General features: G+C 36.6%; 1 protein-coding gene across 1 annotated transcript in view; it reads left to right on the plus strand.

Annotated features, from left to right (window-relative positions):
* Positions 1–532: 532 nt before the first annotated feature.
* eRF3 (eukaryotic translation release factor 3) overlaps positions 533–25,505 on the plus strand; it is an 85,482-nt gene continuing 60,509 nt past the window's right edge. The window contains exon 1 of the mRNA XM_089103726.1: positions 533–696. Within this exon, the coding sequence (XP_088959852.1) occupies positions 555–696 (142 nt within the window). The 5' untranslated portion in view covers positions 533–554. The remainder of the gene's footprint in view (positions 697–25,505) is intronic.

A 25,505-nucleotide genomic window follows, 5' to 3' on the forward strand; every position in this document is an offset into this window, starting at 1 on the left:
AATCAAATTTACAGACAAACTTAGTTTGTAACCTTGGTAAGAATTATGTTTTTATTTAAATTTTTGAATTGTCTGTTTGTGCTTTAAAAGTAAAATCTCAATGAATCTAAGAAAGTTTGAGATTTGGGGGACAGTGGGAATGGCCTCTAGGCCAATTATAAATGTTTTACTAACTGGTGTGTATTCTGCAGAGTAGCATAGCTCTAGCAATTTTTAATACTAGAGCAGCCACTCTTGGAATCCTATCAAATACTTTTGGATAGTTTGGCTGGCATTCCATGTCTTCTCAAAAGTTTATGAGCACAGTAACTAGTGTTATATATGCTTACATACTTATGCGTTATTGCTATCTATTCTATATTGGAAACTACTATATAAATTAATATCTGTATAACAGTCTATTATAGCAATTTATATTTTAATGGGGAATTTAGAATATGCAAATAATATAGGAAAAACTTTTTAATAATAGTTTTGTGCCAGAAGAAGATTTTTTTTCAGGTTTATTATTGTACAATTTCATAATTAGCAATCTGCCAAAATCCTAATCAAATATGCCGGAAAAAACTCCTGATGAAATGACTGAGTCAAACGTGGATGGACATTCGTTTGTACCTAATATAAATGCAGCTGTTTTTATTCCGTCTTGGCTGCAAGATTCAGCCTCCTCTGCGGGAGCAGCAGATCAAGAAAATGGTAAGTGGAGCTAGGCAGTTAATTAGGCCTAAAATTGTAGGCTAGACTAACTCAAAAATCAGATAGGGGAAAAAAGTGGGTAAATATTTCGCAGTTCATATTAGCCTATTGACTTACGAATAAAGCGAACATACCACTTGATGTCTTTTTTTATGCTCTTTACAAATATAATAATCATTTTGTTGCAAATGAATTTTACCTCCACCCCTATATATACCAATTCTGGGTATATATTTGCATATTAGGGGTAGGATTAAAGTGTAAACTTACTTCTTATTTGGATCAGAAATAAACTTTACCCCCCCCCCTCCCCCCCTAATTTGCAAATATATAGGCCTACCTTGAATTGGTACATGGGTATAGGCAGCATATTGTCTAGGGGGGCAGTCAATAGTGTGATGGAGGGCCTTTTATCAACTGCCTTTTGAGCCATATCTAATGTAAATTTGAAGGTCTAGGGGGGGGGGGTTAGCTGCCCCCCTCCCTACACCCATGAATTGGCACATATAGTGGTGGGGGTAAAATTCAGTAAAATTATACTTTAGCTCCTTTTGGCTATCTTGGAAAGGGGTTAGATTAGGAGAATAAAACTTTCAGGGATGAATTTACAGGCTAAAATATGTCTTGGGAAGTTATTTTGAAGTACCTACCTCCACTCCTTCTCCCTCTAGAGGGTCCTGACCTTTGATGCCCTTAAAAATCTGTGTGTTATAAAAGTGAAATTATGCAAAATAGATCTTCTGCTTAAATGAAGTAAAACAAAATTGTTTTCAGCTTCACAACTTTCCTCAATCCCAATTTAGGCCTATACAGTTTTAAAGATATGCAAATACTACTACTAACAACTCACCACAGTACCAAGCCGCCTGAGGCCAACACAGCTATGCACACTCCTCCACCTCAATCTATTCAAAGCCTCCCTTTTTACACCACCCACAAAGTTCCCATTTCCTTTAAATCTTTCTTTATGATGTCCTCCCACCCCAGACAAGGATGACCTGCTTTCTGTTTAGCCCTAGATGGTTGGCTAAAAAGAACAATCTTTGGCAATCTGTCATCCTTCATCCTCACAATGTGCCCTAGCCACCTCAACCTTTCTTTCATTATAGCCCTTTAGAGCAGTATTGAACCATATTTTGTATAGCCTATTGTTTGAAATACAGTCAGTCAGCCAGGTACCCAGAACAATCCTTAAGCAATTTCTCTGGAAAACATCTAGCAAATCTTAAATCTGCTTTTTGGAGCATCCATGCTTCAGAGCCATATTTGACCACTGTCATCACTGTAGCTTCTAATATTCTAATCTTGGTTTACAGACTTATCTTCCTATTCTTCCAGGCTTTTTTAACTGTGAAAAAACACCCAGAGCCTTGGCTATTCTATTTTTAACATCTTAACTGCTCCCACCATTGCTACTAATAATCCTACCAATGTAAGTGAAGCTGTCCACCTGATCAATCTTTTCATTACCCAATGTCACCTTTTCATCTTCACTTGTTCCTAGCCTTAGTGACTTAGTCTTCCTAACATTAATATTCAAACCAATTCTAGCACCCTGAACTCACAAAACCTCTAAAACTTCATTCATTTTGCTCACACTTTCATCTAGGATGCTTAAATCATCAGCATAATCCAAGTCCAGGAGACTTTTTCCTCCCCATTTGATTCCGTGGTCTCACATTGCCTTTCCTGTGCTCCTTAAAACAAAGTCCATCAAAATAATCCGTATAAAGGGGGATAGAACACAAACCCTGCTTAACACCTGATTTAATACAAAACCAGCTGCTAACCTCATTTCCTACCTTAACTGCAGCAGTGTTATTCTTGTACATAGCACTAATCACTTTAATGTATTTGTCTGGTATACCATACAAGGATAAAACCTTTACTAAAGCTCTTCTATCAACATAATCAAATGCTTGATCATAATCTATAAAACTGAGGACCAAAGGTGTTTGACAACCCAGGCACTTCTCAATTATTAACCTATGAGTGAAAAATTGGTTGACACATCCTCTACCTTTTCTAAAACCAAACTACTCTTCTCTTAAAACTTTGTCTACAGCATCTCTCAGTCTAAAAAGTATCATATTACTAAGTAATTTACTACCTACAGAGACCCAACTAATGCTTTGATAATGACCCTCTAGAGAGAGAAGGCATTGAGATATATACTTCAAAATACCTTTTGGGGACACACTTTAGCCTGTAGACCCATCCCTGAAAGTTTCATTTTCCTAACTTAACCTCTATACCTATTGAAATTTTGACAAAACTACATTTACCTTAATTTTCAGTTATCAGTTGCTTTTTCTCTGGTTTTAGTTCTGAAAAGTGCAATTTTTATTATTTGAGTAGAATTTTAAGCCATATCAATGTTTTTTGTCTTTTTTTAATTTAGGAAATTTCTTTGCATATCTTCAAAACCTTATAAATTGGGATTGAGCAAAGTTGTGAAGCTGAAAACAATTTTGTTTTACTTCATTTAAGCAGAAGATCTATTTTGCAAGATTTCACTTCTATAATACATGGATTTTTAAAGGTTATCAAAGGTCAGGACCCTCTAGTGGAGTTAGGTACTTCAAAATAACTTCCAGGACATACTTTAGCCTATAGACCCATCCCTGAAAGTTTCATTTTCCTAATCTAACCCTCTTCCGAGATAGCCAAAAGTAGCTAAAGTAGAATTTTACATTCATTTAAAAAAAAAAATGATTGAAATTTTTGGCACTTCATATTATTAACTTAGGAATAAAGTGAACATACCACTCGGTGCCTTTTCTATGCTCTTTACAAAGGCTGTACCCAGGATTTTTTTGGAGGGGTTTTTACTTAATTTTCTTTTTTGGGGGGGGGGGGAGGTTACACAAAAAACACATAAAAAATTTGTTTATATCCATTTTTGTTATGCTTTACAAATCAAGAAAACATTTTGCAGGGTTCAAACCCCCCTAACCTGCTCTGGTTACAGCCTTGCTTTTTACAAATATAATAATGGCTTCTATTAGAAATTCAAATTTACCCACCCCACCCCCCTAATGTGCAAATATATACCCTGTATTGTAACCACACACAGAAGTTATCAACACTAGTTAAGTTGTATTTTTTTTTTTTTTGTTCATATTATTGACTTATGAATAAAGTAAATATACCACTTAATGCTGTTTTTATGCTGTTTACAAATATAATAATCAATTTTGTTGGGAATGGATTTTTACCCCCACCCCAATATATACCAATTCAGGGTATATATTTGCACATTAGGGGGGTGGGAGAAAAGTTTAAACTTACCTCTCATTTACATCAGAAATAAATTTAGCCCCTCAATTGAATTTCCAATAGAAGCAATTATTATATTCATAAAGAGCATAAAAAAAGCATTGAGTGGTTTTTTCACTTAAATGGTAAGTCAGTAATATGAACAGCCAAAATTTTTTACCAAAATGATAACTATATTTGGAAAGAGCAGAAAAAAAGGCATCAAGTGGTATGTTTACTTTATTTGTAAGTCAACAATATAAACTGCAAAATGTTTTATTTGGTTCCTATTTCAGTTTGGTTCCTAATTCATGTTGGAAACTATGGTAGAGTTCTTGTTTAGGGCTTGTTGCAGTATTAATACACAATTGAGACTATTGAGAAGGACACATGTTTAATAGTCAAAAGTGATTGGAAGGCAACTAATGGCCCTTCCACACCCACCATTTCCCAAAACACATCCAATCAAAATTTTGTTCAGCATAGTTGATTTCCAGATAGAAATTATGTTTTTGAGGAGGGCACTCCCCCCCATAACCCTCAGGGCAAGGGTTGTAAGTTATGCCCTGGGGGCAAATAAGGTTTTCATAGAAAGCATTGTAGAAACTTCAAAAAAGGCTCATTTGATTGGAAATTCAAAGGGTTAGTGCCCTTTTTAATAGTCAAAAGTGATTGGAGGGTAACTAACCCCCTCTTATGCCCACCATTCCTCTGAACACATCCAATCAAAATTTTCAGATAGCCATTTTGTTCAACATAGTAGAAAGTTCTGGAAATTAGGCTTTTGAGGCTGACACCTCCCCCAGCCCTCAGGGCAAGGGTTGTAAGTTTTGCCCTGGGGGTATATAAGCTTTTTATTGAAAGTGTTTTTGTAAAAACTTCAAAAGGGCTCATTTGATTGGAAATTGAAAGGGCTATTGCCTTTTTTAATAGTTGAAAGTGATTGGAGAGCAACTAACACCCCTCTCATGCCCACCATTTCCCAAAACACATCCAATCAAAATTTTGAGATAGCCATTTTGTTTAACCTAGCTGGAAGTTCTGGAAATTAGGTCAAAGAGCATGACAGCCACCCCTACATCACTTAGGGTAAGGGTTGTGATTTATGCCCTGGGGGCATATAAGGTGTTTGTAGAAAGTGTTGTTGTAGAAACTCAAAAATTGCTCATTTGATTAGAAGTTGAAAGGCCTAGTGCCCTTTTTGATAGTCAAAAGTGATTAGAAGGCTTGACATATTTATAGTAAAGATTTTTGTGGGTATGATGTATTTTTTCTTTTTCCCTGAAAAGACAATGTCAATATAAAACAAACAGAAATTAATTAAAAAAAACTTTTTTTTCAAAAAAATCCCCATGCCTTCCCAAGGCCAGAACATAATTTTTACTTTACTGAAAAAAATACAAATGAATGTGCATTAAAGTAAAAACATTTATATCTTTTTCAGTAAAGTGCAAATTATGTTCTGGCCTTGGGAAGGCATTGAGCCCAACTTATGTTAATTTCTCCTTGTTTTGAGTTTGACTTGGTTATTTATTGTAATTTCTGTTTTTTTGGGTTTCATTTATTTATTGATGCTGATTTGTGGTATTTTCATGCTTGGTAAATTATTTGGTTTTATTTTTGCTCATTTTTTGTTTAATGGAGTTCTTTACTTTTCTTTAAAAAACTTATTTTGTCAAATTTTTTTTTTATTTAATAACAGTAAAATTCTACTTTAGCTACCTTTGGCTATCTTGAAAAGGGGTTAGGTTAGGAAAATGAAACTTTCAGGGATGGGCCTACAGGCTAAAGTGTGTCCTGGGAATGTTTTTTGAAGTACCTCCACTCCTTCTCCTTGTCAGGACCTCTAAAGGGTCCTGAAATTTGCCTACATGACAGGTCTACCTATTGAAATTTTGACAAAACAGCATTTTACCTTAATTTTCAATTATCAGTTTATTTTTCTCTGGCTTTAGGCTAGTTCTGGAAATGTAAATCCTGTTATTTGAGTAGAATTTTAAGAATGTTTTTTTTTCAAAGTTTAGGAAATTTATTTGTATGTCTTTAAAAACTTATAAATTGGGATTGAGCAAAGTTGTGAAGCTGAAAATAGTTGTGTTGTACTTTATTTAAACAGAAGACCTATTTTGCAAGGTTTCACTTTTATAACATGCAGCTTTTGGTAAATTTCTAGTTGGCCACATAATTTAGCTAAGATGAAAGTGATAACATCATTTGATGCCTTTTTTTATGCTCTTGCATAATTCAAGAATTGCTTTTTGGGCTAATTGCATCTTGAGCCCTTAAAGGGGCCCCAAAGATAATTTATATGAATAATGAAAGAGCATAAAATAGCATCAAATGATGTTTTCACTTTCATCCTAGCTAAATTATATGGCCTGCTGCAAATTTACCATGAAATTTACCCACCCCCACCCCCTAATGTGCAAACATATACCGTGAATTCTCAACAGCAAAGTTTTGAATTGGAAAATTCATTGCTTTTTTGTTGACTGCATTCAAAAAACGTGAAACAGTAGAAAAACGGTTTATATTTGAGGTGCCTAATAAATGAGGTTTGAATTTTTTTTAATAACTGTTTTGGAATATATTGCTCTTGAACAACTTATTTATAAGCTAGTGATATATTTTCAACCACTTTTTATTAACTTAACTAGTGTTGATAACTTCTTTATGTGGTTGCAAAAATGAAATACCTTTGGGGCCCCTTTAAGGGCTCAAGATGCAACTAGCCCCAGAAGCAATTCTTGAATTATTACAAAACATAAAAAAAGACATCATGTTGTTTTCACTTTCATCTTAGCTAAATTATGTGGCCCACTAGAAATTTACCCAAATTGTTAAAAGTCACCAAAGGTCAGGGCCCTCTAGAAAAGGGGGAGGGAGATAAAGTATAGTAGAAGGGCCATCAAAATTTGTTATCTGCAATTTTTTTGCATACCATAGTAAAATTCCAGAGAAGCTACTTTTGACTATCCTAGAAAGGGGCTAGGTTAGGAAAATGAAATTTTCAGTAATCAATCCAGGGCTAAAAACATACTCTGGGGAGGTATTGCCAAGCTACTCTGTTAACCCTCTTTGCTCTCTTTTTCAGGTTTCACTCTCAATAGGCCTTCCCTGATTTTGCATTAATGCTCTTCTTGCTTGTTTATTTTGGAAAGAAGGCTAAGCTATGTAGATAAAACTTCCAGGAATGAATCCAGGGCTAAAAATATACTGTGCAAAGGTATTGGCAAGCTACTATATCTGCTATTTTCTTATTTCTAGAGCTTAGAAGATTGCAGACATGACAGGTTTCATGATTCACTTAGGCTAGGCTCATGATTTTCAACATGGGGTACAGGCCCTGCTGATAGGGCATGGCAATATTTTGGTGAGTCATGGGCAGGACATGCACCCTTTGACTGACTATACTTTTGACCCTTAATTTTGAAAAAAAAAACATTTTTCAAGTGAATCACATCAACATTCAAATGCATTTAAAGAGCAGAAAAGATGATTGATAGGGTTTTTGTGTGTAATTGAACCCTCATGAATCTGATCCAGGTACAATTGAACCCCTTTGTAACTGAATCCTTGTGTAACTGAATTCCCATGCAACTAAACCCCTATTAGCTACACCCTTTTGCAACTGAGCCTCTGTTCAGCTGGATCTACATGCAACTCAATCCTATTTAACTGAACCCCCATTTAACTGAACTCCTGTTTAACTCAGCCCTCATGTAATTCCATTTAAATCAAGGCCTGTTTCCCTTAACTCTGCCCAAGGCCTAAGAATAAGTTTGAGTTAGTGCTGATTAGAAGCTATATATTTGCTTCTTGCTTTGTTTAGAGTTCCTAACTTTTATTACTCATTTGGAAAAACTAAACTAAGTTCAGCCAAAGGTAAAGAACTGGTAGGGTTGTAATTGTAACTAATTTTCATCACTGGCAGCCAATGAAACTGATTGTCTTTCAGGAAGCTGCCTGTGCATACCTTTTTGCACATGACAAAATTAATAATTGCTCCAATCAAGTTAGAATTTATCCAGTCTCCATTTAAACAACCAGATTTTTATTTCTTTCCTCTTATTTGATCAAATATTATAATTGATTTGTTTTAAAATTTGTAGATAGGGAGATAAGATAAGATATTTATTGTGAGAAATTACTATCACAGGCCCTGAAGGGCCAAATTCGAATTTCAATGTTCATGAAAGAACAAATAAACAAGAAAATCATAAAGAAAGCACAACAACTAAAAAATGGCAAACAATGCAAAAACAAAAAATATTGGAATAACATATCATTCCTTTGTCAGTTATATTAAAAACTGCAAAATGTCAACAAGTTAAAAAGATAAAAACTGATAAAACTAAAAAAAATAAATAATATATACATTTAAAAATGTTTTAAAAACAACATAGTAAGGGGGTAGGGAATAAGAAAAGAAAAACGAGCCATTACTTTTATATGTAAGAGATAAGATTTATATACAAATTAACAACTATTTTTTATATCAGTAAAAAAGGGATAAAAGATTTTTTATAGCACAAGTTAGTACAAAGAATGGGAGATAAGATGGGGATAGGCTGGGACACAGTTTGTGGAGGACGATTTCTATCAGGTACATGGTATTCAGGGAAAAGGTTCACAGTACAGGGGTTCAGAAGTGCCAACTTACCAAAACAGAGGCACAAATTATTTTTTCTTTGCTTGAGGGTCTCTAGTTTTGAAATGTTTCTCAAATGCAAATATCATACCTTGCCCTCTTTAAAAATAATTCTTAGAGTTTTCTTTTGGACATTTTCAATCTCTCATCTTGCTTCATTTGAGAGGCCAGGGTGCCACAAAGGACAAGCATACTCTAATATGGGATGCACAAAAGAAATGTATACTAGTAGTAAATGTGATTGGGGGCAACTAAATTTATTTAAAAGTTTAAGGAGGGAAAGCAAGGAGTTTGCTTGTTGTAGGATATTATTTATATATATATGGGCTTTTCATTTCAAATTGGAAAAAATTGTAACACCAAGGAGCTTAAGAGATGTGACAGAGGTTTCAGGAGGAACAGGAATAAGAAAAAGGGGAGGAGATTTAAGGAAACTTACTGAGACTATTGTGGGTTTAGATGGGTTAACTGTCGTGTCAAGGGAAGAGGCCTCACAGGCAATATCTTGGAGTATGCCCATTGGATTGAGTTGCTAAATTTGTTTTTATGACTATATCTCTAAAACTGTCAAGTCATTGACAAATTTCCACCTATTGTCATAAAGGGTTGAAAGGGTGTTAATCATAAGAGAAAAAGGGAGAGGGCCTAGAATAGTCCCCTGAGGAATGCCATTAAATATGGGGAGATGATCTGAGAAACAATTTAGATATTTAACTGCTTGAGATCTATTAGAGAGAAAAGAGGCAACAAGCTTAACCAGGAAAGTTTCAATGTGGAATTCATTTATAAGTTTATCTATGAGTAAATTGTGGTTAATCAAAACAAAAGCTTTTTGAAGATCAATAGAAATCAGGCTTAACTCTAAGCCAAGTTTTAGGTTTTTCAAGTAATTTACCCATGGTATCAACAAGATGGATCAGGTAATGAGAGGTTAGATAAGATAATATTTATTTTCCAAAGGCTATCACAAGCTCTAATAGAGCCGGATTCGCTTCATATGTCAAAAAGAAATAGACAAAGCAAAACGAAGAAACAAATAATACAGCAAGAAAAGAAACACCAATCCAGCATAAAAATGTTCAATAAGAATTTAACAAATGACTAGAATAGAAACAGAAATATAGAAGAAGAAGGGGTGAGGGATAAAAGAAAATCACAGACAAGAAGAAAAGCATTGCCGAAATCGTGTTCAAGGTAAAGTACATAAAATTAAAAAAAAACACTTAAAATCAAGCCAAATTATTTGCCAAAATATATATTTAAAATTGAAGAAAGGAATACAAATAAAGGTGGAAAAAAATTAAAATTAAAGTTAATAAAAGAAAATCAAAATAAATTAGGGTGAACAAAAGAAAAAATAAAAGTAAAAAATATGAAGAGAAAAAAAAAATGACGCTTTATTAATTTCAACATACACAACAACATAAGTTATGAGGGAGTCAATTTTTATGGAGAACATATTTTAGGGATTATTTAGGTGTGCCAAAATAAAGGGGATAAAACTTTTCCGGAACCTCTAAGTAACGGTATGGATATGTGAATATGTTGGAATTGCCAAGGAAGCTAAGCGGGGGAGACGGGGTCTAATAGGGTCATGTAAATCAGGAAAGATGTCCTCATTACGAGGAGTAGATATTGCAGATTTAGCAAAACGCAAACAAATTTGTACTGCAGGTACAAATTTGTACCTGCGGATTTAAGGAGGAAGGAGTATGGAATTTTGCTCTCTTTGTAGATGATCCTGAGCAAAAAAGCTTTTGGACCAACTCAATTTTGTCACTAAGCTCGCTTGAAAGATGCGAATGCCAGACCGGACATGCATATTCTAATAGCGGCCTGATAAATGATAAATAAACACGGAGGGACTGCATCTTGGGGCAATTAAATTTGTTCAAAATTTTTAACATAGATAGTGAAACTTTTGCTTGTTTAACAATATTAGAAACATGCATGTCCCATTTAAGATTATTTGAAATTGTGATACCAAGGACTTTAACAAGTTTCACAAGCATTTCGGGTGGGCTAGGGTCAAGGAAAGCGGGAGTGGATTTCAAAAAATTTATCGTCATTATATTTGATTTGGTGGAATTTACTTTCATATTTAGGTTCTTAGCTTCATCTGAAATGTGGATTAGGATTCCGAGGGGGTCACTTTTAGTATTCCTGTTACATACTTCAAGGATCCACAAGTCATCCACGTATTTCCACCTTTTGGGAAAATCCCTACCAATATCGTTAATCATGACTAGAAATAAAAGTGGTTCCAATAAGGTTCTTTGAGGAATTCCACAATATGGAATTCCATAATATAGGCAGGGGGTTAGAGAAAATATTTTTGTATTTAACAACTTGAGATCTATTCGAAAGAAACGATACAACAATATTTACTAACAGAGGATCAAGTTCAAAGTTAACCATCAGTGAACGAATTAGGATGGTGTGGTCAACTAGGTCAAAAGCTTTTTGGAAATCAACTAAGACAAGGTTCAGCCAAACATTTGGTTTATCAAGGTTACTTACGATGGTATGCATTAAATGCACAAGGTAATGGGTGGTGGAAGTTTTGCTTAAGTTACCAAACTGCCGGGTGTCAATACACGGACAAATTATATCCCTAAGCCAGTCACAGACGAAACTTTCATAAAGTTTGAAAAAACTGAAGTGAGTGTAATGGGGCGAATATTGGCGAAAGTCAGACTGGTGCATTTTTTTGGGACCTTGTTTTCAGCAACTTGGGAATTTACCAAATTTTGTGATGTGGTTGAAAATATTTGATAAAGGGTCAGCAATTTCGTCTGAAAAGGCTTTTATTAAGTCAACTGGGATGTCCAAGGGACAAATACTTGATTTTCTTAGCTTTAGAATTTTATTTATAACATCAGAGGGAGAAATAAAGTGGAAGCAAATATTGGGAGAAATAGTCGTACTTGAGCCAGTGAAAGAGCGGAGACTTTGCACGATGGAAGCAAGATACAAGTTTAAATCGTTGGCAGTCATATTAGAGGGTTCAGGGAGATAAAAATCAACTTCAAAAGGACTTTTTCCGCATATTTCTTTAATTTTTCTGTACCATTGCTTGGGTTTGTTAGAACATAGATCTTTGACTTTACTATTATAATAATTAGAAGCTGCTTATGTTAATTTTTTCTTTATGAACTTCCTTAGACCATTTGCCTCAGTAATACGACCTGCTTTGAAAAAATTGATTTTTTTTTCTTATAGTTTTTTAAAAGACTCAGTAACATAAGGCTTATCTTTAGAACACGTTTTAAATTTTTTCTCAGGGAAGTGGGATTCATAATTACTCCTCAATAAATTTAGGAGGGACAAATCCATACAGCGAATGCATTTGCCTGATATACGGTGGACTAATTTTCAGTAGTCATCCAGGAGCCAAAATTGAAAAGTCCTGAGTCAGTGAGAGGTCTATAAGCGGTTTCAGTTATAGAAAACGACTGTTTTTTTCTAGTCAGCGGAGATAGGAAAAGGATGAAGTGGTAACTACCCCCTAGAGGGGGCAGAGTGGAGATGGGTTTATAAAACTTCGAAAGATTAGTGCAAATTAAATCAAGAGTAGTATTGCCTTATGTAGTTTGGACATTAACGACCTGTTTTAAATTAAAAGCATTACATGTAGAATCAAGCCTTATATCGTTTGCGTCACTCATCAGGAAAATTCCTGCATTTGGGTATTTTGATAGTACAAAGCACAGTTTATAGAATTAACCAGTAAGTTTATCGCAGATCATTTCTGGTCTTCATTCTCGCCGCGAACAAAAACCTCCTCCCACTTGTTTGTGCAGTTATGTATCAGTGTGTTTGCGCCAATCCATGAGAAATGGTTACAAAGTGCATTATTCGTAATAGCGGGTTTCCACTTATTTCCGATTGTTTCTTCCACTGATTTCCGATTCGCGTCCAAGAGAAATCTGACTTGTCTACCCGTGAAAAGATCTAATGCCGCTTATGTTTCTACGTTCTTCGGAGCACTTGCACCTCGTTCCGGGTTTTTATAATGGGTGAGATAGGGAATGATCATACTGGTTAATTCTATAAACTTTGGTACAAAATCAGGACTTGCATGTAATTTTTCGATAAAATTTCTTTTGTCAGCAGATCTCTGATTAGGGGAGTAATAAAAACAACACAGGACAATTAAATTGAAAGGACGCGGCAAGACTTTAGGTCGAACACACACCTACATAATCTCATCAAAGGGAGCAAGCCACGGAATTGAGATTTCACTTGAGTACAAGTCATTACGGACAAAGAACAGAATTCCGCTACCTTTCTTACCCAGAGGGTGGTTTTCTGGTCTGAGTTTAATAAATCAAGAAAAATAGTTAATCTTCAACATGTGCAAATTTTGAGCTTGAACTGCAGTAATAGCAATTAGATCTAATGTATATATTTTAGAAAGGGTGTCTAATTCATTAAGTTTTTCAAAGTTAAGGCTTTCAGCGTTGCTCAACATAAGTGGGGGGGATCGAAAGCGACTTGTCAAGGTACCGTTTTTATACTTTACTTTTTTTATGTCACAGATGGGGTCAGGGGTTCTAGTGGAATTCTTGACGGGGGCTAAACTCGGATAGTGAGAACAAGGGACAGGGGGATCAAATCCATCTTTTTCAAATACAATTGCATTTAATTGAGCAGGTACTAGCGGAGACTCTAAACAGCGGTAAGTAGCGGTTGAGTTTGGGGTGAACTGGAGGAATAAAGAGAGATGAGGTTATTTTTGCAGGGGAATGGTAGGAAAAGTCCACGTTGAGTGGGTACGCAAGGTGGTGGGGCATGATAGATGGAAGGGTAGGAAAATGTTGGAAAGCAGCCGGAGGGGTGGGTGGGTTTATCTTTGAAAAAGAAGGACGGGGGTAAGGACGTGGATATGGAGACGAGGGTATCCTTTGGATAGATACTCGATTAGTAAGGACTGGATGGCTCGAGGGCTTTCTTGTGTGTGAGCAATGGTTTAATAAACATTTAGTAGAATTAGCAGAATTTAGATGGCCTCTGGGCAGCCCAGTTTTGTGGAACCTACTACGACTCTTAATGGGCAATTTGATATGATGTTTTACACAGCCAAAGCATCTTCCACTTGAAAATTGTTTACAGATATCAACATGGGGAACTTTACATAGTTTATTTATGCAACAGGTAAAAAAATGAAACTTGCAAACATAAAAAAGTTTAAAACTGTTAGATATACACCAAATTTCTAAAAATCTAAAGCAAACATTGGGTTTATTGCAGTTAAGACCACTGAACTCATTTTTTTTAATATATGATTGCACTGGGTGAAAACTTCCGCTTGTAAGTTCGACATCATTGTCAATTTTTAAAGATGTGTCATTACCACTGGATTTCAATAATAAATTATCTTCAGTTAAAACAAGGTCAGAAGGAATAGTTTGCGTAACATTTTTAATCCCTTGAAAAAATTCTGACGAGGGAAGTTCACTAGCACTTGCTTGATTGCATATAGTGACGTTTTCAGGTTCAAAGGGTTTTAAAGTTTTTACGCCACTTGAAAAATTTGGATAACGCATATTTGGATTAGAAGTATCAGCTGAAGGAGAAACACTGGGCGATGTAGGGGATTTTAATGCATGTATAGCATCAACAATTGCTAGCTGAAAACCAACTTTTAACATTTTGATTTCATTGTCCTTGAAAAGATCACTTTTCTGGCGTTCGTAAAGATCAGATAAACTATCATAAAGAAATTCAAGATTAGTAATCCATTTCCTGAGATTGACGATTTCCGCGTCTTGTTTAGGCAATCTTCACAGGTATGGGGCTCGAAGTCACTAGCCGTTTCTGCAATTCTTGTCAATTCACCTTTACTGAAAACATAGATTTGGGGAGTATTTTGGAATTGATGGATTGTGTTTACTTATGCAGAATCGATCGATTCACCAGAACTATTTTTGACATTACTCAAAACACAAAGTACACTGGGGTAATTTTTAATACCATTTTGATCGATAACTTCAAACTGATTTTCGTTGGAGATAGATGAATTTTCTTCATCCGAAATAACGGGGGATTTTACAGCCTCGATTGGTTGAACCACTTCTGGTTGATAATCGATGCAAATATCGTTGATTATCGATGGAATTAATCACGTCATTTTCAACCATCGACGCTCGGCACTGAAAGCATAACCAATTAGGGTTTTTAAGACGATTACTTTTTGTTATACCAGCACAAGCAGGGTACAACCAAGCATTGCACTTAGAACACTGGGAAGACCAAGTTCCACATTTTCTGTAGCATTCATTACAAGGATGGGACTTTCTAGGCTAAGGAATAAAAACGAGACAGACCTTGAATTGGAAGCTACATCTTCAACTAAAACCTGGTTGCCTAAGCTACGATTAGCACTGGCACTTGCTAAAGAAAAGTTCACAAGGCTGATCTCGCGTCTTCACTTAAAAATCACAAGCGTCATTTATTTCAAAACAAGACGTCTTGACAGGTCAAGACTTAATGGAAGACTGAAATGGAAGGTTGACATGGATGTGAGATTACCAAACTGTATAAGATCAATGAGGGGGACTTACATCTATAGCTTTCTGCGAGGAAACTTCCATACAATTTTGAAAAAATTGAGGTGAGGGTAATAGGACAAATGCCATCAAAGCCAGGCTTCCCATTTTTCTTTTTGATTGGGGTAATAAAGCCTTGTTTCCAATATTGAGGGAACTGTCCAGATTCGGTAATCTCATTAAACAGGGTGGATAGGGGCCTTAAAAGGTAATCACTGAAAGCTTCAATAAGAGGAACAGGAATATCTTAGGGGCAAATGCTTGATTGTTTTAGTTTTTAATTTTTTTTTACATCAAGTGAGGAAATATGGGGGAATGAAAAAGGATCAGGAACATTTGGAAATATGTAAGATAGTGATGTGAGACTCTGGACAATAGAAGCCAGAAAATTATTGAGGTCATTAGCTGTGGTCTTTGGAGGTTCATTTATATTAAAATTTAGTTGTTCTTGACTCTTGCTGGTAAGTTTTTCTAATTTCAGAGTACCAATTCTTTGGTTTATCATGGCACAAGTCTTATTTCATTTTTAAGTAGGCTCCGGCAGCGTTTCTAATTTGACTATTTAATTCCTTTCTTAATTTATTTGCTTTAGCTAAATTATCCCTTTAAATAAGTTTATTTTTGTACAGATTAGCATTTTTATGTGATTATTTATGTAAGCTTTATCACTGGAGCATTTTCTGATTTTTTTTTCTGGGAAGCATAATGAGTAGGAATCAATTAGTTTTTTGTGAAAAATCAACATTTTATCATCAAGGTTATTAGAATTATAAAGGTCTGACCAACTTTCACTGGTCAGCCATGAACCAAAAGAGAAAAAGGCCTGTGTAACTGAGGGGACGCCAAACCCCAATGGAGGTAGTTAAGGAATGTTCAATGGCTGAAGAAGGAGAAAAAAGAAGACAGTAGTGGTAATTGCCTCCTAATGGTAGCAATGCTTGCAGGGGGCTGTAATACTTACTCATATTTGAACAAATAACATCCAGAGAGGTGTTACCTTTTGCTGTAGAAATTTTAATCAGTTGTTTAACATTAAGAGAGGTACCAATAGAGTCCATCCTCAGGTCATTTGCATCGCCAAGTAAGAAAATACCAGCGTTTGGATAATTTCATAATATAAAGTCAGCACTTACCAGGAATTGGTGCATAAATTTGCGTTTCTGGTCAATACTTTGGTTAAGGGAGTGATAGAAGACAGCGAATACAATTAAATTGAAAGGGCAGGAAAGTACTTTTGGTCTAAGGCTCAGCGATAGGATTTCATCATAATCTGATAAGTTGGGGGTGGGGATGAGTTTTGGTTGGAGGTTATCTTGGACAAAAAATAATATACCACCCCTGCAATATCTTTGGTTTAGATCAATGGTTTAATGGAAACCCAAGCAAACACCTACAACAAAAAGTACATATAAGCAATCAAGCAATTGTAAGCACGGCACTAATCATATATAAGCAAGTAAGCAATTACAAGCACAGGCAGTGCACTTTTAAAAAGCAGGGCGTCAAGCATAGCATGTCAATATTCATCATTCTCCTTATTTTGATAACTTCAAATGTTGAGCCTAGTGGGTGGCTTTGTGATTTGGCCAGAACGCGTGGTGTCGCGTGGAGGCTGTCTTGGTCGTTGGGTTAGGTGCGGAGGGGATCGTGGAGGAGACTGCCGTGGCAGCATCTGCTATTGGGTATTAAATCCTTCGGCGGGTGTTGTTGCAGCACGAGGGAGTGTTGGGAACTTTGTGGGACTAGACGGGGCGTTATGTGGATGTTCGATTTCTATTTGGGCTTGAGGAGATGCGTGGGGTTGGTCTCCAGGCATGCTGGGTTCCGGGGATGTTGCTTCAAAATGCGGCTTGGTGGGCATACCTTGGTTTCTCTCTCTGATCTGTTGCCTGTTTCGTATGTAGATCTTTCCATTCTCTGTTTGAAGAATGTAGGATCATGGGGCGTATTCATAATTTTCCAGTATCAGTGTTTTCTGCCACCTAGCATTCGGGTCGAGCTTTACCCAGACAGTCTGATCCTTGAGCAGTGGGTTTAGGTCCTTTGAGTGTCTATTATACGATTCACTTTGTAGTTTCTGTTCTCTTTCTCTGGCTTGTTGGAAAGATGAAGGTGGAATGACCTTGGGATCGAAGTGTTTGGGAAGAACTGGTAAGATGGATCTGAGTTGTTAGCTCATCAGTAACTGTGCTGGTGAGGCTAGCCCATCGACTGGCGTGTTATGGTACTCCAGCATGGCCAAGTATGGATCAGACCGGTGTTGTACAGCTTGGGACATGATCCATTTTGCCGTCTGTACCGCTTTTTCGCTAAATCCATTTGACTGTGGATAGTTTGGGCTTGACGTTTTGTGGACAATGCTCCATTTGTCTACGAATTCTCTGAATTCCTTTGGCGAAAACTGGGTCCCGTTGTCTGACGTCAGTGTTTTCGGGATCCCATGTCTGCAAAGTGGGCCTTCAGTTTGGTGATCACTTGCTGTGATGTGCTAGTTGTTAACTTATCGACTTCGATGAATTTGCTGTAATAGTCAGCAGTAACTAAATACTGAGATCCCATGAATTCGAAAATATCAATTCCGACATGTTCGTATGGATGGGTGGGGATTTCGGATGTTATCATACTCTCTTTGGCTTGGTTTTGTGCCATAGTACCACAAGTATTGCAGCTGCCAATCATGTTCTCAATATTTTTTGTAATGTTTGGCCAGAAAACTACCATCCTGGCTCGTTCTTTGGTTTTGACCGTTCCTAGATGGGAAGCGTGCAGTTAGTTTGAAATGTCATTCTAAAGTGTTTCTGGGATTATGATTCTGTCGCCCTTCAGAATCACGCCATCCATATATGTTAGTTCATCTCTGTGATTCCAAAACTTGAGTATTGCAGTGTTGCATTCATGGCGATGATCGGGCCATCCCTCAGCGATGGTCTTGACCAACACCTGTAGGTTTTAGTCTATCCTTGTTTGCTCCAGGATTTGTTTGATCTTGTTGTCGTGAATCGGGACAGATTTGAGAATACTCAGTACTGCAAATTCGGGGTCATGCTGTGTGTCTGTATCTGTTTCAGGCAAGTGTAATCTGGAAAGGTCATCTGCAACAGTAATCTCGGATCCAGGGCGATATATGACTTGTATGTCGTACTTCTGAACCTCAATCATCATTCTTTGAAGTCACAATGGAGCCTTGGATATGGGCTTCTTAAGTATGGACTCGAGAGGCTTGTGGTCGGTGGTTATGGTGGCTGTCCTACCTCGGCGAAAGTGTTTGTAAGTGTATGTTACGGCTAGCATTTCTTTCTCAATTTGTGAATGCCGTTTTTCTGCTCTGCTGAGGGACCGGGATCCAAAGGCAACTGTTTTGCTGTCGACGACTAGTTGGGCTCCTAAACCATGTTGAGAGGCATCTACTATGACTTCCACATTTCTGCTCTTATGGTCAAAGTATGAGAGGTTCTTGCAGATTGAGGCTTGGATTTGCTTCCTTGCATTCTCATGCTGGGTTATCCAGTTGTAAGTCTTGGATTTAGACAGTTCACACAGAGGGTGGTTTAAAGTCGAGAGGTTTGGGATGTATCTTGCTAAATAGTTGGACATGCCTAGGAGCACCTGTAGCTGTTCGTGTGATTCTGGTGCTGGCATGTTCGCAATTGCATTCGTCTTCTCTGGATCTGCTTTGATCCCTTCAGTGGTCAGCAAGTGCCTAAAGTATGGAATGCTTACGGCATTAAAAATAAATTTATCTCGGTTGAACCTTACTCTTTTTTCTCTGGCTCGTTTTAATACCAGCCTCAACTTGGCGTCATGATCTTCTGTATTTGCTGCAGTTCCAGCAATATTATCTATTATGAGTTCAATGTCGAGTCCTGCGAAGACTTCCTCCATCTTCCGTTGGAACTCGTCCTGTGCCAAATTGACTCCAAATAGACATCGCTTCCAGCGATATCTGCCAAATGTAGTGCTAAAGGTAGTTAGTCGAGATGACTCCTCATATAGCTCCATGGACCAGTATCCATGTCTTGCATCCAGTTTGAAAAATGTATTAGATCCTGAACATATTGCTGCAACATCATCAAATGATCGTATTGGCTGGTAAGGACGCTGCACCCATTTGTTTAGATCAACGGGATTTAAACAAATCCTGAGAGATCCATTTGGTTTTTGGACGACTACGATTGAGTTACCCATTCAGTTGGTGTAGTCGTCTTCTCAATGATGCCCTTGAATTCAAGGCGATCTAGTTCTTCCTTGAGTTTTTCTTGCAGGGCAAATGGGACTCTTTTTGGACTGTCGGTACAGCTCCTTTTTTCAAGTGGATTTTACACTTTCCTGGGAGTTTTCCTAAGCCTTCAGAAACATCTCTATATTCGTCAAGTATTCTGGCCGTTTCGGGTTTCACTGTGGGTTCAGGTTCGTTATGTACATTCAGAATGAATTTGATCAAGTTCATATTCTGACTTGTCTTTCTGCTAAGGATTGGCTTGTGATCAGTGTCGACCATATGAAACTGGTGAACCTATTTCTCGCATTCTTTGTTGCAGATCCATTGTTCTACAAGCCCCAAAACCTGTAATCTTTCTCTAGAGTAGCTTGTGATAATGTCATTTGTTGGTTGTAAACAAGGTTTAGGTACCATGATATTATAGTCACTGACTGGAAGAACGTTTGCTTCTGCGCCTGTGTCTGTCTTGAAGACTAAGTCTAGTTTCTTATCAACAATTCTTATTACAGCATCTGGCCCATCTTCATGTTTTAGTAACCTGCTGTTGACAGTGTTGATCATAAACTCACTTGCATTTGTGTCTGCCTCTTGTTGGCTTATCTCATTCACAACTTTGCTTTTACATACTTTGGCAAACTGATTCAGTTTGTTGCATTTCAAACATGTTTTGCCCTGGCTGGGCAGTTGTGGTTCTTGGTATAAGGTGGACCACAGAAATAGCATTCCTTGTTGCTCTACTGTCTCTTCACGGCATCTATCTCTTGTTTCATCACAGGCACTGAAGCCTTATTAGCAGCTGTCATTTGCGTTTGGGTTTCCTGTACAGATTCAATGGCGCGGCAAGTCTCTATTGCTCTGGCAAGGGTGAATGTCCCTCCTTCACTTAGCAATTTCTCTCTAATCCTGTCACTCTTAACCCCAAAGACAAGGTGATCTCTTATTAGGTCATCTCTACTAGTACCAAAGTCACAGTCATTAGCAATTAACTTGAGATCGGGCACATTTTGTTCGATATTTTCATTACCCTGGTCTCGCTTGTGGAAAGTAAATCTTGTCACTATGGGCTTTGATATGGGTTCAACATGGGCTCCAAATTTATTAAGGTAAGTTTGAACCCTGATTGTCTCAGCATCGGTTAGAGTCCATGTGCTGAAAATGTCTCTTCCTTTATCACCAACCCATATTAATAAATACGAGCACTGGACAGCCTGAGATTTGCCTTCCAGTGGTCCAGAGAACATTAATTCACAGTGTTGTTTGAACCTTTTCCAGGCCGATTTAAGGTTTGCCGATGACCAGTCCAAAGACGGATGTGGGTTACTATCCAGATTACTGTTTTACTTCTGACACCATGCAATATCTTTGGTTTAGATTAATGATTTAATGGAAACCCAAGCAAGAACCTACAACAAAAAGCATATATAAACAATCAAGCAATTGTAAGCACGGTACTAATCATATATAAGCAAGCAAAGTATAAACACATACAACAAGTACTGACAAAACCTATCCTCTCCACACAAAAAAAGTGACCCTTTGTCCGCGTCTCCGGAGACGATTCCATACCTATGCGAACCTGGCGAGTAAATCACAAGTTCCGTAGGTGATTATACTTGTTCCGTAAAACCTGTATTAAATTTAATTAATTGGCTTGAAGCGATTAAGTAGTACAACATTTACCCTCTAGAGGCGCTGAGGTACGTGGGGTCACTTTTGGAGAGTTTGTCAGTATTTGGTCAGTATGTGTTTATACTCTGATAAGCAAGCAAGCAATTACAAGCACAGGCAGTGCACGTTTAAGAAGCAGGGCGTCAAGCATAGCATGTCAATATTCTTCAACCCCCTTTTTCCCGAGAGGGTGATTCCTCCTCCAAGAGGAGGAGGAAGGGTTGTTGGATTAGAGCCTTAGCTCTAAGATTAAAAATAACTTTGCTCTAGTCAGACTTAGTCTCTAGTATTGGAAAACACAAAATCAGAAAGAATTTGAAAAAAAACCCAAGAGGTATTGGGAAGAAACTTAAGTATTACAGGATCAAAAATTTCTGCTAAAAAAAAATGTCATAAAAGAATATTGTGATGGTAACAATTATTTGTCAAATATAGTCTTTTTATTTGGAATTTTGGGTGAAGTAAGCTATGTAGCATTAAAACCAATCACCAGTTAATGCTTACCTTTATGGGGTGGGAAAAATACACAAATTCCAAGAACCTAAGATAGTCATCCACTCCAGTTCCCCTACAATGTTCCAATGACCAGCTAGTGCTGGGAAAACAAGAGAGAAAAAGAAGACATGTCTGGATATCAAGCACTTCTTTGTAATCTCTAAGGATTTGTTTTGTAATTAATTTTAATGATGAATGGAAAATAAATAGCCTCTATCCTTAATAAATCAGCTTTGTATTTGAATGATTTTTCACTTGGCAATTTTTCAAAACTCTTTTTTGTTTTTGACTTGCAAAGGTGACTGGGAAGGGGATTATTCCACGAGGAGGATTTTATACACCAATTTAAGAATTTTCGATCCTTAATAAACAAAATTCTTGCTTCATGACATGCCCAGAAATTAGACTAAACTTATTCTCTATGCATCAATTACTTTAATCAACCACCATTCCCTTCTTGATGATCCCTCATGTCCTAGTAACATTTTCTGCAGGGGGGATTTTCCACATTTAAATATGTTTGATTTGCTTGTTTTTTTGTATATGCAGTCCAAATAAATTAATTCATATATATGTTTGTTAAAGGACAACTTCATTCAACCTTGGATTAACTCTTTGGCGTGAAAGCACAAAAAAGTATTATTTGTGTTTATCAATTCAGTGCACTGTTTTTTTTTTTTTTTTTTTTTTTTTTTTTTTTTTTTTTTTAATTTATGGACTTGATTATTCAGTCATGATGTTTGAATATAATTGTGAATATTGGTTTAGTCCATTATTGATTTAGTCCATTATTTGGTTTATGATTCATGGGCTCAATTCCCCAATAAAAGGGAGTTGAATGGGCAGTTTTTCTATGGGGGAGGATTTTTGCAGTGTAGGGGAGAATGTCTGTACTTGGAACAATTTGGTTTTGTTTGCCTCCAACCTCCTCATGCTTTGTGATGAGGAAACAAACATTTTTCAGTATCTTTTGCATTAACTAAGACAGTTATTCCCAAGGTTTAAGACTGGTAGTTCATTAAGTTTTTAAGGAAAGGCATTAATTTCACAACCCCTCCCCCCTCCCTGTTTTGTCTCAAGTATGGAATGGGGCTCTATAGATGAAACAAGTGGTAACCACACTTGAAACAGACCCTAGTATGTCTTCTTGATACAAAACTCAGCTATTTAATAGAGAGTAAAGATTAATGTGTCTACATTATATCAAATTCTGATAGATGAAGAGGAAATACAAAGTGTCCTGCTTGTCTTATAGTCTGTCCTGAAGGCTCAGGATTTGGCAAGAGAGTTGTAATATCAGTGAAACTACTGGTAGGAAGCATCAGCCAGGACAAACTTCAAGAATGGAACACTTCTTTTAAAATAGTGAACTTCTACTTCTTGTTCTTCTGCAAGTTTTGAAATGAGTTCACCAACACTGCAGCATTTTCCTTTTTTTGTTTCTTGCTCAAGAAACAAAACAAAAATGCCAACATTTAAACCAGAAACGAAGGCTCCTCTACTGAATCCTTTCATTGGATCCAAAAGCATCCTTCAAGGCTGAAACCTCTTCTGAGCTGCTGTCACTTTTAATAAAGAGTGATATCTTATAGTTTTTGGATTTTAAACAATGGTTTTTGAGAGCCTCTTTCACTTTCTTAGCTTTTCGAAGCATTGTCTGCTCCTCAATCTTTTTTTCTCTGGAGTTTCTTTCAGTATTCTGCAGACTTCTTTTGGTTGACCTCTTGATGTGGCCTTTCTCATACAAGTCTTTGGATATGGCCTTATCATGGCAGGTGAAACTGTCTGGATTGAAGTGCAGGTGACTTGTGTTAGGTTACACCTCCCCCTTCTTCTGGATTTGACAAACTTAAGTCTTCATCTCTTGGCTCAGATGCAGGCTCACTCAATGGTTTGTCAGGTGTTGCTGATGGCAAAAAGTCTTCATTGACAAAGATGCTGCCATTAAATGGGCTTACCTTTGCTTGAAAACCTCCAGTGGTTTATTAGGGTAAATGAGAGGGGTTAAGCAACGCTAAGAACCTGGGGGATTTCATACAGAGAAACTGGAAATAGCTTTGTTATAACAGGATTTCAGAGAGTAGAAGACCCCAAGATCAAGTGGTTGCAGTTTTTGGGATGCATGTGGTGGAAAGGTCAACCTGATAAAATGGTTATCTTTGGCTAACAAGATGGCTTCAACTGATAAGTGAGATTCATAATTATCCATAATAAGTAGCTGGGGCTTCTATTTGCTTGGCCATGCTGTGGAGACAAAGTGGTGAAGAAACTCAATGATCATTGAGGCTGTAGTCCAGCCACTGTCCCTAATGCAAGCAACAGTACCAGGTAAAGCCCCTATAGTCATCCTTCCTGTTTTCTTTTTCCTTGGGAAGACCAGTATTGGTGGAATTGAGTCTCCAGATGCTGAAACACAGGCAAGAATTACCACAGTATGTCCTCTATCTGCAGAAGTTGCTCTTCCAACTTGACATATTCTTTTCTCTGCAATAATCTTGTGTGGCTTCTGTATAGTGGTCAAGGCACTCTCTTCCATATTCCATATAATTCGGAGAGAGAAAGAATACCTGATCATAACACTACAGAGCTTGGAGAAGAAGATGCTAACATTGTAGCAGTTGAAACTGGTTCCCCTTGAGAGACTAGTTGCTTCAAATTTTCTGAGTAAGAGGCCTTGATTTTGTGACATAAATTCATAATACCATTTATTGCCTATTCTTTCTTGTCATCCCAATGTGTAATCCATTTTTTCTTGCATAATTGTATGGACTAACTCACGGACTTCCAAGTTATCTTAATATGTCAAAGCAAAATAACCCTGGCTATTTAGTTTTTGTTTATAGTTGCCATACATAGGACTTTTCCCAAGTACTGATACTTAGGACAGTCCAAACATTGTCACTGAAAAAATAATTCAATTTTAATCTGAAATTCTAAAAAGAACTCTACAGACCCACCAATTCTATTTCATAAGGAACTAATGAATAAGGGAGTGTAAGTAAATGGTCACTTCAACCCCTATATATCCCTAAATATTTTACAGAACTTCACAAAATATTTTTGAGAGTGTACCTAAAATTTAGGACCCTTCCACTTTAGGACAAAATGGCAAATGGCATTGGCAATGGCAAAATGGCGTTGTGCATTTCTTTTTTTCTTTTTTTTTTTTTTTGCAAGATGAGGGTTGATGTCTTTTTAGGCCTGTTAAAGGAATGGAATGTCCCAAGTATGGATATTCTCAATCAATCAATCAATCAATCAATTTATTAATACTAAAAAAAAACAATTACAAACTTAAAGTTTATACACGCCCAAGAAGCTCAGCTTCTAAAGGGCCAACAAAACGAATAAGACACTATTATAAAGCACATAAAAAAAAAAGAAAAAAAAACATACTTAAAAAAAAAATGGATAAGAGACATTTATGAAAATAGGAGAATTGACAGGAAACTTCACAAATAATTGAAAACAAATATATAAACGAGGAAGAGATTGGAAGTTAGGATTAAATATATATAAAAAAAAAAAAATCAGAGAAATATATTGAATGAAAAAAAAAGACATATAAATTTGGATGGAATGCAAAAAAAAGAAGAAAAAAAAGGGGAAAAATACTATACTGCTACTATACTCCCCTATGATTTTTCTGAAGAAGGGGGGGGGGTTAATTTTTCAAATAATTTTATTATAAAAACATAACTGTTATTAATACAGAGGGGGGATTTTCCTTTTATTCTCTTTCTTATGAGATTGCAGCAATGCATGACAAGTAAGCTAGTTATCTATATCAATAGAACAAGTGTCTGTCTGTCCTGTAAGAAAAATATTTAAAGAGGGTGCCTACAAAGTGAGTTATACTCGAAAACCGGCACCCTTAAAAGAAAAAATAAGTAATATTATAAAAGTAATGAAAAATAAATAATAACAAACAATAAAGATACACATAATAAAAAAGTAAATAAGACAC

The sequence above is a fragment of the Artemia sp. Qi Xiang Cuo genome, chromosome 17 (assembly GCF_049724085.1).
Source record: "Artemia sp. Qi Xiang Cuo chromosome 17, ASM4972408v1, whole genome shotgun sequence".
Lineage (NCBI taxonomy): Eukaryota > Metazoa > Arthropoda > Branchiopoda > Anostraca > Artemiidae > Artemia > Artemia sp. Qi Xiang Cuo.